The sequence below is a fragment of the Engystomops pustulosus genome, chromosome 1 (genome assembly GCF_040894005.1).
Source record: "Engystomops pustulosus chromosome 1, aEngPut4.maternal, whole genome shotgun sequence".
NCBI classification, from domain to species: Eukaryota; Metazoa; Chordata; class Amphibia; order Anura; family Leptodactylidae; genus Engystomops; species Engystomops pustulosus.
Window position 1 is genome coordinate 29,593,167 of NC_092411.1, and position 15,199 is coordinate 29,608,365.

General features: G+C 41.8%; 1 protein-coding gene across 5 annotated transcripts in view; it reads right to left on the minus strand.

Annotated features, from left to right (window-relative positions):
• The window catches only part of PDE4D (phosphodiesterase 4D), a 595,186-nt gene that overhangs the window by 140,062 nt on the left and 439,925 nt on the right, over positions 1 to 15,199 (minus strand). For all 5 annotated transcript variants that reach the window (XM_072136749.1, XM_072136766.1, XM_072136757.1 and 2 more), the window contains 2 exons: positions 11,276 to 11,349; positions 9,245 to 9,294 (listed from right to left, as the gene is read on the minus strand). In XM_072136749.1, coding sequence (XP_071992850.1) covers positions 9,245 to 9,294; positions 11,276 to 11,349 — 124 coding nt within the window. The remainder of the gene's footprint in view (positions 1 to 9,244; positions 9,295 to 11,275; positions 11,350 to 15,199) is intronic.

Sequence of the window (15,199 nt, forward strand, 5' to 3'; positions counted from 1 at the left end):
AGTTCCATTTATTTCTAGAGTGGTTTGGACTGCCAGTACCGCAAAACTCAGAGCGGGTCCTCCTATTCCTGCTCGTGGTAACAGGATAGCTAACACGAGCAGGAATAGCTTGTGCTATGATGATTTTAAAAATGCCTTAGTCTGCATTCGGAATACTGGCACTACTTTATAATAGTTAATTTCACATTACCTGGCTCCTTGCCCTGCCAGGACCCCTCCCTCCTCTGCCTGCTCAATGCATATGACAGGAAGTGGGGAAGGAAAGGAAGAATACATGAAGAGACTGAGACACAGACATGCATGGTGATGGCAGGAGCCGGCTAATGTGAAATAACGTTTTATATGGTAGTGGCAAAGGCATCACACAGGCTGGCTTGTGATGTCATCGCTCAGCTGTGATTGTGGAGTGCCAATAGTGAGGAATAGGGGGCTCATTCACTTTTCAGCTTCCTAGACAGTGCTTTTCAAGTTTGACCGCGACATCTCAGGGGTTAAACACCTGGGTCTGGAGCTAGGCATCACAGGACCCATTGTCCTGCAATCTTCTTCTGATGCAGCACCGTAGAAAGGGGTCACACGAGAAGAAGTAGCCTGAAGCAACGCCATAAAATATTGATATGGGTGAAATTGTGAAGCAGATTAACACCTTCCAGATTGCATTTCTTTCATGTCCCAAACTGGTGGCATCATCCAGAAAATCAGTTTTGAAGTGAGATGTGAATCTTTTGGATAAAGTCAAGGAGGCGGAGAGTTTAGCACTGAAGTCAAGTCATTGTACGACCCTTTCAACAAGCCTGGAAGCATAACAGGGATTTATTATCTGTCTGTGTACATTTGTATTTGTATGATGAATATTTGCTCTCACAATAAAAGTTGAAGAGTAAATTCATAATCCTTTCTGCTCGGATAAGTCCTTGTACAGCTCCATATACAGGGTCTCCCGAGGGTTAACTGAGCAGAGTAAACCTAAACCTGAGAGATTAATGTTTTGTCGGAATAAAAATATCGCTACGTTACATTATTCAATAACAACAATCAGCTATAAGCACCGCGGAGCAGATCTATGGATCCGCTGAATAACCGTATCCCAAAACAGAGCCACAGTCTATGTAGGCGACGAACAACGTCACTGTAGGCCTTTAATCCACTTCCACCTTATTCCATCGCAGTGTGCTTTCATTACGGAGAGTAAAGTCTCTTAAATAATAAGTCCTTACATAACTGGGGAGCAGCGTCCCATCTCCCCTTCCGAAATCCCAGCGTAATTCCCGAAGCAAACACTGAGCGAATGATTAGTCGTAAAGTGCCAGGGATTTGGAATAAGCAAAAAGTATCTATAATCCTAAAAATTCATCATGACCCCATGTGTCACTGCACATAACACATGCAACAGTATATATATAAATACAGAATAGAAAAAACTATAGTGACCAAAATTTATTTATTTGTTTTTTTAGAAAACTTGGGTATCTAATGCCCTGCTCATTTACATAAGACACGCCCCTGCAGTGAGAATGTAAGCAAATGAGAAGGAAATTTGACAGTATATTATGAGTTAAAGGAAATCTACCATCAAAATCCATCATGATAGAGATGATCATGATAAACCAGGGTCACTTAATTACCTTACTTAATTTTACAGTATAATTACCTTACTTAATTAGCATAGATCCAGGCACCGTGACTGCGGTCATCTTCTTATATTTATTATGCATGCCCTTCTAAAAGCAAATATTAAAATTATGACAATGAGCCAGAAGGGCTCTGGTGGCATTACCAGAGCCCCTCCCCCATGCTGCAGATTCATATGCTGTTACACTGTGTGGCAGCACTTCCCTCCTCCCACTGTGTGATAATACAGAAGGCAATGGGAAGTGCAGGGGGGGGGAGACAGTCTAATATCCAGTGAAGTTGCATTACAGAGGGTCTCTGGTAACACTCTCCAGGCTCATTAGTATCATTATAAAAGTTGATTTTAAAAGGAAGGAGGCCATGGAAAACAAATATAAGAAGATTACCACAGTCACTCCACTAAGTTACTCCACTTATCAGGCTCCTTTCCTCCCTCTTATTTCCATTTTCAATCTAAAATCTCTCCTCAATCCATCTTCCTAGCATAAAAATCTTTGCAGGACACAGAGGGATGAAAAGATACATAAAGTCTATAGAGAGGGGAGGGGGAGTACAACTTCTTTCTTGTTTTTACAGCCCCCCACGGAGATAGCCAAGCGCCACACTCGTCAGTGCCGTCTCCGTAAGCTCCGCAAAGAAGAACCGAGCAGCTGGAGCATGTGCCACAGGCTGCTACGGGCATCTCAGATGCAACAGGGCTGCAAAGGACCCCTGTACTCATGATACATGGGGTCCCATCACTGAGACCACCAACAACCATCAAATTAGGCTGCCGTGGATAGGGGATAGAGCAGATTCTTCTCTACTTCCTGTGTGCAGTGTATGGGAGACATCACGGCAGCCAGTCTCTACCTACCACCTATTAGAGAAATATAAAATTACAGATAGAGCCTGCAGAGGGGAAAACGCTACTAAATTCAGAATACAAGTCATATATTGGTCAGAAATAGTGTCAGTAGTGATGAGCAGACACAAATCCCAATATACAGGTCCATGCCAAACAAAGTGGGTCTAGGCCCAGTAACTTAAGCATCAACAGAAAAAAAAAGTTCTTGTTTGGGGTTCCGTGTCACTCCTCCCTTATACACATTAGGGGACATAATATCAGTGCTTTTTATGCCAAGGTAGCGTAGAAGCAACAATGCAACTATGCCACCTTCACGTCATGTGGGCATGGAGGGGGTGTGGTGGGGCACCCCGGTAAATGTTAGACTATTTATACTGAAAATTATGCCAGGTTGGACCTGATGTAGTTTTGCCGCCAGCCAGAATGGCCAGAGGATACTTCATGAGGTCTAATAATAATAATAATAATAATTCCTTTATTTATATAGCGCACACAGATTACGCAGCGCTGCACAGAACTTGCCAAATCAGTCCCTGTCCCCATGGGGCTCACAATCTAATCCACCTAACAGTATGTTTTTGGAGTGTGGAAGGAAACTGAAGGACCTGGAGGAAACCCACACAAACACGGAGAGAACATACGAACTCTTTGCAGATGTTGACCCACGGACTTAACCCAGGTCCCCAGCGCTGCAAGGCTGTAATGCTAACCAATAAGCCACTGTGCAGCCTTAATTAAGCCTTTTCATGTATCCGTGTAGCATTATCATACACCGGCACTCATTATAAATCTCCCCCATAATGCTATTGATTTATGCAAAAAGTTTGATGAAATATTTAATGTGGAAAATTGATGGGCAAGGCGCACACCTCATGGAGTGTAGTAAAACATGGCTTTATGTGGGATCTCTATAGACGACGCATTTTGGGACTCAAATTTTTCTTTTTCAAGTATAATTACAGACTAAAAAAAATGTACATAAAAAATAGACATAAATATAAATAAAAACAAATATTGAGAAAAGAGTAAATATCCCAAACACTTCTGGTAAGTATAATATATAAATCTATAGAGTCCTCAGTTGTACATAAATAAGCAGGTAAAATGTCTATAGGGATCGGATGAAAGTTTGATTTAATATGAGGTCCAGCGCACCGAGGATTTGTAGGGCAGACGTCTCTCATACACAAGTCTTTCATACACCTCTGGTGGTATAACCCCCTTCTATATGACGGGAGGGTGGGCGCACACAGAAGTTATGTATTCCACTTCTCCTATTAAAAATTCAGACAGACTGTATTAAAGCAAAGTATTCTGGATTGGCAGCTGGACCACATCTGGCGCCTGCTGGTACAGGGCAAGAGGTTTATTACTTGGCATTGGGGATGTTTTGAAAACACTCAGTGTAATACGGGCCGGGTGCCAGGGCACTGGATTTACTGCTGCGCACACAGCCAGCTGGGTAGAATAGTACAAGGGGTTACACACTGATCATTATTATATAGGTTTCTTATAGGGTTAAAAGTCAGGATTTCATGTAACAGTGGGGGAGATTTATCAGAAGTGTCTGAGAGCAGAACTGTTCTAATTGCCAATGGCAACCAATCAGAGCTCAGCTTTCATTTTACCACAACTGTTTATAAAATGAAAGCTGAGCTCCGATTGGTTTCCATGGGCAACTAGAACAGTTCCACTCCCAGACACTTCTGATCCCCCCCCTCCTGTTTAAGACACTTTTGTAAATTGTACAACAACATAGTTGTGGCTTTAACCCTTTCATGACCCGTGACGTAATAGCACATCACGGGTCGGCCGCGGATGCTGAGCCTTCTCCATAGCCGGTAAGTCTTTGCTGCATAGTGCAGCAGAGTTTTAGTAGTATGGCAGCATATAGTAGGATCAATCGAACAACCTAGGGTTAAAGTACCCTAGGGAGTCTGAAAAATAGTAAAAGTAAGAATTAAAAAAAGTTAAAAATATATATATATAATAAAAAAACCTAAAAATTCTAATTACCCCCCTTTCCCTAGAACTGATATAAATATAAATCAATAAAAATGAAAATCATAAACACATTAGGTATCGCCGCATCCAAAAATGCCGATCTATCAAAATATAATAATGCTTTTTCACTGCGTTTAACCCCGTAATGGAAAATTGCATTTTTTTGCCATTTTGAAAAATATAAAAAAATCTATAAAAAGTGATCAAAAGGTCATACAGTCTTAAATATGGTAGCATTGAAAACTTCATCAGAAGTCACAAAAAATGACACCACCCACAGCCCTGTACAATGAAGTATAAAAAATGTATTAGCGCCAGAAGATGGCAAAATAAAAAAAAAAAAATTCTACATGAGTTTTACATTTTTGTAAATGTATGAAAACATTATAAAACCTATACAAATATGTTATCCACGTGATCTCACCGACCCAAAGAATAAAGTAGACATGTCATTTAGAGCGCACAGCATAAGCCGTAGAATCCAATCCCACAACAAAACCGTGCAAAAGCGTTTTTTCACCATTTTCACCGCATTTGGAATTTTTTCCCCGCTTCCCGGTACGCGCCATGGAATAATAAATACCGTCACTACGAAGTGCAATTTGTTACACAGAAAACAGATCATCACACAGCTCTGTACGTGTAAAAATAAAAAAGTTATAGATTTTTGATTGTGGGGAGTGAAAAATGGACATGACAAAAAAAGGGCAAGGTCCTTAAAGGGTTAAAGAAAGCTAAAACAGTCGGAAAATAACCCTATATGGGGCAATTTGGTGTATACTTTGGCGCACAGCGTTACATGCCCCTTTCTTTCTAAACAACCCTCCCCCCCTTTTCATACAAGTCATAAAAGTGTCCAAAACACTGGAAAATGGGTCACATTAAACGTCAGACAGTTTTGTGAATGTTACACCAAATTTCTTTCACAATGAGGCAAATGTACGAATGGTAATGAAAAGTTACATCCCGAAACATGTGGATAGATACAGACATACATTCATATGGGGAGACGTGTCCGAGGGCAGGGCTGTGCTAGATGCTCATGGCAACCAATCAGAGCTCAGCTTTCATTCTCCCACAGCTGTTTATAAAATTATAGCTGTGCTCTGATTGGTTTCCATGGGCAACTAGAACAATTTTACCTCAGAAACATATAAGAAAGCTAAAACAGTCGGAAAATAACCCTATATGGGGCAGAATTATCATATGTTTCTGAGGTAAAATTGTTCTAGTTGCCCATGGAAACCAATCAGAGCACAGCTATAATTTTATAAACAGCTGTGGGAGAATGAAAGCTGAGCTCTGATTGGTTGCCATGAGCATCTAGCACAGCCCTGCCCTCGGACACGTCTCCCCATATGAATGTATGTCTGTATCTATCCACATGTTTCGGGATGTAACTTTTCATTACCATTCGTACATTTGCCTCATTGTGAAAGAAATTTGGTGTAACATTCACAAAACTGTCTGACGTTTAATGTGACCCATTTTCCAGTGTTTTGGACACTTTTATGACTTGTATGAAAAGGGGGGGAGGGTTGTTTAGAAAGAAAGGGGCATGTAACGCTGTGCGCCAAAGTATACACCAAATTTCTGGGACATTTTCTGCTGTGAGCTAAGCCCGAAGTGTACAAATAGTGAGAGGAGACGGTATTAAAATTAGCCATATTTATTATTCAGCATCAGTTTTATAATCTGGGGTCATTTAAAGGAAACCTGCCCCTAGATTTTACCCAATTAAACTACCAGCTCCCTCTGGTAGGGTGTCCTTTGTAAAATCACCTATTTTATGTGTAATCTTACGCATTTACCTCCACCAAAGTCATATGAATATGAGCAAATAAGAGTCATATTTACCCTGAGATGAGTCAAGTTTAGAGGCGGCTGTGGGAGTGCTAATATTGTCCGTTCTATAGTACCTGGTGTCGCGCTAAAGATGAAAATATCCTCCTTCAGATAGCTTGTTGGTTCTCTGAGCTTTTGACCAGGGATACAGACAAGGGTTAAATACATAGGTTACAAATCTTTATCTACATCTCACATTTCCAACAGATACTGCCTGGATCTCCAGTTCTGTAGATCACTGCAGCCTGAGGCAATCTGTAAATTAGATTTTTATCCTTAATGTGACACAGAATATTTTTTAGCTATAAAGGGGTGTTCTAAGTGACATCCTCTAAACTTGACTTGTCTCATGCAAAATTTGACTCTTCTCTGCACATTTTCAAATGACTCTGGCATAGATTTTGTTATAAGTAAATGGATAGGATGACAAATAAAAGGGGGAATTCTATAAAGGATCTTTCATCCCTTGCCTATATATAATGGGGGTAAAACCTGGTGACAGAGTCCATTTAAAGGGGATGTCCAAGAGTAAGGAAAAAATAGCAAGGTGGCCGGTGGTAGGGGGGTTTGCGGCAAAAAAAAATAAAAAAATCTCTATAATTTCATCTCTACTCTCGGGTAACCCCTTTACTTTTTTACCTGCAAAATTAATGACCCCCAAGTATATTGCACCCCAGTGAATGTACCCCATCGATAATGAGTTTCCTATACTCTACGGCTGTCGTTACTCCATTTAAATTCACATCTGACAGGCTCTAATCCTTGTGTCTCCCTAAATTGCTGAGTAATCTGCAATCTGCAGTTAGAGATTAGGAGACAGATGTGATGTCAGGGAGTCAGCAGTCATTTCCATCCTCCAAAGATCTCTCTGTACTAATGAGAAGTCGCTCCTGTGGTGCTCTGCTGACATCTAGTGGACACAAGTGGGTACTGCCACTGAGCTGTTAGCACAGATGAAGGAGAGCTGAGATCTCTGTATGGAGGAGCAATGAGGGGGTCGCTTGGCACTGCTTGTTTTTCTCAAAGTATACACTGCACTCTAAGGCCCCTTTCACACTTGCGTTTTTCACGCGCGTTTTCTGCGCGTCCTTTTGACGTGCAGAACTTGCATTGCACTCTGACCCATTGTAATCAATGGGTCTTTTCAGACTTGCATTTTTTTCACGCACACATGCGTGTTTTTTTTAACGCGCGTTTAAATCTCGACGTGCTCTATTTTTGCAAGTCACGCGCGTGAAAAACGCACCATACAAGTCTATGGAGCTGTATCAAAAACGCATCGCACTCTGAGACACATGCAAGTGCATTCCTTTTTTCACGCATCAATTGCCATAGAAAAGATAGAGCTCAGTCCTGAGTCCATTTCATGCGCATTTTCTGCGCGTGAAAAACGCATTGTAATTGCATTGAAAACGCGCGTGAAAAACTTAGACACTGAACAAACTCTGACTGAAAACTGATTGCACTCTGATGCAAAATGTGCGTTTTTCACTGACCAAACCCTGATCAAACTCTGACGTGAAATGCAACGCAAGTGTGGAAGGGGCCTTACTGTGACCGGGCACAGCGGCCGCTTGGCTTTCTATGGAGAGGGGAGAAGGAGCACTACTCACCCCTCCTCTCTCCTTCACCCGGCCGCTTGCTCCTCTGGGTTACAGCCTGGCCAAGCCTACATTTTTGTGCAAGGGGCCTAAGACAAAGCGTGAAAATGGGGAAATTGCTGTGTTTATATGAAGTTACCACTTATGTCTAAGGCCTCCCACTTGTTGTCCCAGGAGCCCTTTTGGCTCTTCAACATAATTATAAAAGTTCATGTTAGAAGGAAGGAGGCCATGAATAACACATATAAGAAGATTACCACAGTCCCAGTGCCTAGATCTATGGGTAAGTGTCCCTGGGTTATCATGAAGGATTTTGATGGCAGATTCCTTTATAACCATTGCTGTGTTTGTATATGATACATTTGCATGGGGTTTTTTTTTTAATAACAGATAAGTATTTTATGTTTTTATTGTTTCTTATGCATCATAAGAAGGATGGAAGTTACTTGTCAGATTAATAAACTACTGATGTAGCAGAGCTGAGTGAGTTACTTAGGTGATGATGTATTATGTGTTGCAGGGAACCCTTTGTATTTCATATCATTAGAGTTGTCTCTGTTCCGTTTCTTCTATAGTTTCCATAGATCTTCCTCGAGAGAGCGAGGCCGGCAGTCTAGACTCCCTTCTATGTACAAGAAGTGACCCCATTTTCCCCATAGAGAAATTTAGGACATATCCCAGGCTTCCATCCTATATAAGCCTCCATGACACCTTGAAAAAACATCTCATGACAAGTACAACACTTCCAAAATGCTGTTCCTAGCAGCCAATCAAATTAAAGCTTCTGCATTCCAATACTGACTATATACATGATGTCCCAAATCCACATTCTGACAAAATTAGGGCAAACCAGATGGAAAACTACAAGCATTTCTTATGGGGTAGATTGACCCCAATGTTTGTCAAGAAAGCAAACACAACTGAGCCCCCATCACTGAGGCGTGGACCCCCCCCCAAGGCACATAGCAAGCAGGATCAGGAGATGCCAGGACAATGGCTTGATATGATCATCATACAAATGTCCATACAATACACCACATTCCATATATAACTTATGCAGAACATGTCATTGTTAAACCAGATTGGAACCAAAATAGCACCACATACGTCTACAGGTGGTATGTGGTATTGCAGCTCTAATGGAACTAAGCTAAATTACCAGTCAATGTTGTCTGTGACAAAGCCACCAAACTTTTGTAATTCTGGACCAACCCTTTAACAATGACAATGACTTTAACAGTCAGTTCAGGAAGGAATAATATATGAGATCTTTCTGGCAGACAACAGACGTGCGTCCCCGTGAGATGGGTCTTACCTGGTATACTTGCTTTGTTGATGGATGGTTGGTTACACATTGCTGATCTCCTATAAACAAGACATAATGGGAAAGATAATGTATGAGCGATTGTAAGCTCTTGTGAGCAGGGCCTTCCCTCCTATTGTTTCATCTGAGCGTGTTATTTCTATGTAATGTGCTATTATATTTCTATATGTCCCCATGACCTGTGCAGCGCTGCAGAATATGGCGGCGCCATAGAAATAACTAATTATTATTATTACTAAGGAGACTCTAGTCCAGTGGTGGCAAACCTATGGCACGGGTGCCAGAGGTGGCACTCAGAGCTCTCTCTCTGGGCACCCAGGCCATCACCAAAGAAGACTCTACTCGCACTCCCAGGCAGCCCAGGACTTGTCATGCTAAATGTTATTATAAAGCAACAGCGCTGCCTGGGACTACAGGAGGGGTGGGAAGGTGTGGACAGATCAGAATTATCATTGTTGCTCCTTCTCCAGGCAAAATATTTCTTACTGTTCTGGGGAACATTCTATATACTGTATTGGTGTCCTCAGAGCACTGATATGATGAAAGGTTACAACAGAGCGGGGAGCAATAAATTAGGGAATACATTGTCATGTTGGCACTTTGTGATAAACAGGTGGTTATGGGTTGTAGTTTGGGCACTTGGTCTCTAAAAGGTTCGCCATCACTGCTCTAGTCCTTACTTCTTGGAAGAAGAAGAAGAAGCTGCAGCATCGTCATCTGGTGGCCACATAGCGAAATTACTGCTATTGCACACATACAGATAAAACTTATTACTAGTCCGTTCTATATATCTTTGGTCCTTGTTCACAGTATTAATTTACCATCTACTGAAGTAACATCTTTAATGCCCCTGTTGTATGATAATAAAAACTGAAAGATACCCATCCTCCTCTGTCTCCCCTCCCCTGCAGTGCTCACCCCATTACATCTGTTCCCATCCTGGACAGACAAGTTCTTGGCTAAAATAGTAATGATCAAGCCTTTAGTCACTGAATTCAGATGTAATGTATCATTGTGTCTCCTCATTGTATAGGTTACATATTACATATAGGACTTCTCCTGATACCTAGAATGAAGGATGTCACTGCCACAGCCAATTCCTATTTTTATTTAATGGAAATCGACCATCAAAATCCATCATAATTAACCAGGGGCACTTACTCCTAGATCCAGGCACAGTGACTGTGGTCATTTTCTTAGGTTTGTAATCCATGGCCTCCTTCCTTCTGAAATCAAGGTTTAAAATTATGCTAATGATTCTGAAGGGCTCAGTGGGGGTGTTACCAGAGTCCCCTTCACACTTCAGCTTCACAGGCTGTTACACTGTGCATGAGCCCCCCTTTCCCTGTGTGATTACATCAAGCAGAGAAAGGAGGGAAGTGCTGAGGGAGAAAGAATTTGGGTGAGACAGTGTAACGGCCTGTGAAGTTACAGCAGTTGCTCTGGTATCTTCCCCATAGACCTTTAGGCCCATTAGTAAAATTTTAGAAGTTGATTTTAGAAGCAAGGAGGCCATGTGTAACAAATATTAGAAGATTAGCACAGTCACGGTGCCTGGATCTATGAGTAAGTGTCCCTGGTTTATCATGATGGATATTTATGGCAGATTTTCTATAAAACATCATCACTATGGATTTAGTGCTGTTTCAGAATTGTAACGCAGACCCTATAATGTGTTCTTGAAAGATCCTTTGGACATCATTCTGGGCACTGGTGGGGAGACAACACTGACAATGAGTCACTGACATTACAAAATATCTGAATTCCCCATAAAGTAACAATTCTGAACCATCATTTTCCCTAATGTGAAAAAAGTGTGTTGTACCTCTATTAATCCTCCTGGACATTTATACAATCAAATAGTAAAATTGAATGTGGTTTCACCCTGAAAACATATCTAGGATATCAGTAGGATATGGCAATGTCCTGTAGAGTATGTACAGGTCATGGACACCTGTATCCCATTCTAATGGTTCTTATGATGGGCAGGGGGCATGTATAGGATACAATGTCGTCACTTACTTGCTTGGTGCCCGATCTTGCAGGTTGGTTAGTGCAGCAAAATTATTCCTTACAGTACGGAGACTGGCCAGTACCTAAGAGGTTAACAGAAATATAAGTGAAAGGTGCTGGATACAATCACATCACTACAGATATACAAGGACACAACATGGTTACTGATGGGAGAGTCTTCTGTAAAAGGGAACCGACCACCATGAAAATGCACTTCAACAGATGAGCCTTTCTGGCTTGATCTTAGATTATTCTTTTCCCACGAGCTGCACCAGTTCTCTGGAATGCCCTTCCCTAAAACCCATCTCTTTGGCAGGGCTATCACACTCTCTTACTGCACGACACTTCGTCTCTCTCTTTACTAACTCATCCTATGTCCTCCTTCCGTATGTTATCTGGAAAACACCAGATACTGTATATACCAAGCTCCAGGCTTCTCTGTAGTCCCACTGACCTGGAACTTTGTATGTATGATGGCGGCTGATGACTGGGTCAAGCAGCAGCATTTTTATTTATTACATTTGATTATTCCATTCCCTTATAATGAATGGCTGGACCATTATACAAGCTCTTATACCTCTTGTGTCACCCCCTCATCCTCATAGATTGTAAGCTCTTGTGTCACCCCCTTCATCCTCCTAGACTGTAAGCTCTTGTGTCACCCCCTCATCCTCGTAGACTGTAAGCTCTTGTGTCACCCCCTTCATCCTCCTAGACTGTAAGCTCTTGTGTCACCCCCTCATAGACTGTAAGCTCTTGTGTCACCCCCTCATCCTCATAGATTGTAATATTATCATCCCATATAACTTTTCTCATCCGGTAATGTCTTATTTTATTTGTATATGTTCCTGATAATCTGTAGAGCTATGGAATATGGTTATATAAATAAAGATTATTTTTATCTCCCCATTTATATTGCAGAATACATCAACTAGTTATTTGTGCTTCACTTTGTATTTTTCTAAATGACCACTAGATGGCGATCACGCTCAATGCTCTAGGTAAAGCATCTGTTAGGGCTCTGTTCACATCTGTGCTGTGACTTCCAAGGAAGCCAAAAAGCTGTGACGCACCTGTCACAGGACAGGCTCCGGCCTTGGGCACACAGAGATATTTGTTCCCTAAGGACACAAGTGGATCTACAATACAGTCAGGCTTTCTTACCCTCTCTAATTGTGGGGTCATGTTTTATGATGTTCATCTTGTAGGGCTCCACTAACGCAGATGTCAAAGACAATGATAAAACTGACCCCTGGGTTTGACACTCAGGACCCCCCACTGGGAACTGGAATTACAACAGAGACAAAGTCCGGCTCCATTCTCTGTTAAGTGGCCACTACTGGGAACTGCAGCTGAGGTCCCATTCCCACAGTGCTGCCCTCTAAATAGAGAATGGGGCTCGGCTCTCTCCATACTGTGATCAGGTGATTGGGAAGGGCCGTACAGGGTGTCAGACGTGATCTGATATTGATGACCGATCCTAAGGTTAAGTCACCGATATCATTATCCTGGAAAACTCCTTTAAGGTCAAGACAACTCCATCGGCCAGGACTTTTCACGCAGATACTTTCATACATAAAAAGTTTTTCTTTTACTTTTAGTAAAAAATCAGAGCATCTAACCCCACACCAGGGCTGTCTCCTACTGAGAGTACCCTTACAGGGACACATTCACTAGATTTATCCCCATTAAGCTACTAATTATGTGAAATCTTTCGCGTTCACCTTTAAAAAAAATTCCCCCAAATTCATATGCAAATGAGCAGAGAAGAGACATATTTTGCCAGAGATGAGTGCCATTTAGAGGCTGCATAGGTTTGGTGAAGCTAGGAAGAGGCCAGTGAGGCTACTCCACGACCCAGTGGCCTCTGCTAAAAATGTGCATATTAAAATGTATAGATAAGGGTAGAATGAATTATATGGTTAGAGAAAGAACAGACCATCAGATCTATCGTCATAGGCAGATTCCTGATGGTAGGATTCCTTTACAGGGAATCTACTATCAAAATCCATGATGATAAACCAGGGACACTTACTCATAGATCCAGGCACCGTGACCGTGGTAATCTTCTATTATATATGCATGTCCTCCTTTCTTCTAAAATCAACAGTTACAATTATGCTAATGAGTCTGAAGGGCTCTGGGGGTGTTATCAGAGCTCCTCCGTGCTGTAGCTTCACAGGCTGCTACACTGCCTCCCCTTCCCACTGCTCCCTTAGCACTTCACCCCCTTTTCCTGATGTAATTTCACTGTAGGATGTTTCAGCATGTGTGGAAAGGAAGAAGTGCTACTGCACAGTGTAACTGTCTTTGAAGCTATATCACGGAAATGGCTAACAAATATAAGAAGTTTCCTGGTGTCACTGGTTTATCATGCTTGATTTTGATGGTAGATATCTATTAAATCCCTGTATCTCCGACACTGTAGCTCACAGAACCACCATCCTGATGCCATCTGAAAGACTAAGGCTGGGTTATGCTGTAGCTGCACGTCACCTATAAGACTGCACTGCATACATACATTCTCCTGCTTTCATGCTCTTAGTCGCAGGTACAAGTCTGAGCTGTGGGTTTAGAGATGGAGGCAGACACTACACAGTCTTAATCCCTCCTCAGAGAATATTAAACTATCACAGATTATGGTAACTTGATGCCTGGGGAGTGACATATCCAGGAAGACCTCCAGACTATGAGAGATATGGATCCCCCGCCGTCCGCTCCTGTACACCATGGGCACGACCCGCGCTGAGGTTTCTATACGTACAGTCCTGAGCTCTGTAGGTTATTAGTCTCCGTCTACTCTATGGGAAAGTCTTATCGGCTATGTGATACCATACATTATAGATAAAGATCTCCTAAATTCTTGATGGTGGATGCAGTTTCCCAGGAGTCTTGGGATTGTATTATTTCCCCTTTGCTTATGATATTCATCATACATAGTAAATGTGAGAACTCTTGTATCTGGTATTTTAATTACATAATTAGTAAGGGTTAATCTAACCTCGGAACGTCACCATGGAATTCAGGAGAAGGCGCAGATCTGTGCTACACCCATACATGAATAACTGCAGTGTATAGTCATAATGTACACAGAAAATGGCCATAAAGTAAATATGGGGGCAGCAGGGTGCCATGGGTGTTTGTTAAAGGAAATCTCCCATCAAAATCCGACCATGATAAACCAGGGACACTTACTCATAGATCCAGTCACCGGGACCGTGGTAATCTTCTTATAGTTATCATCCATGGACTCCTTCCTTCTAAAATCAACTTTTATAATTATGCTAATAATTATTATGCTGCAGCTATACAGGATTTTAAGCTATGCCAGAGAACTTCCCCTCTCATACTGTGTGAGATTCCAGTAGGCAAGGGAAGGAAAGGGGGGTCAAATCAACTTTTAAAATGATGCTAATTAGTCTGAAGGGCTCTGTGGGTGATAACAGAGCTCCTCTGTGCTGAAGCTTCACAGGCTGTTATACTGTATCAACTTCCCTTGCTCCCTCACAACTTACCTAATGCAATCTTATGGCAGCAGGAGAAGTTTCAGCACACAGTGGGAGGTGGGAAGTGCTCATGCACAGCCTGCAAAGCTACAGCATGGAGGGATAGTGATAACAACCCTTATTAGCATAATTGTAAAAGTTGATTTTAGAAGGAAGGAATCTATGGATAATAAATATAAGAAGATTACCACAGTCACGGTGTAAGTCCCTTGGTTTATCATGATGGGTTTTGTTGGTAGATTTCCTTTAATAGGATGATGATTTCCATGGGACTGCTCCAATAGGATTGCACAACTTCACCATGAATATGTCAGAACTGAAATCTTGGGCCGGTGCCACTCATTATACGGGGAATTTACCATTGAATCTACACTGCAAAAACAATTTGGTGGATCTTGTGAAAGTGGAGCCGTGTGAACAGCAACCA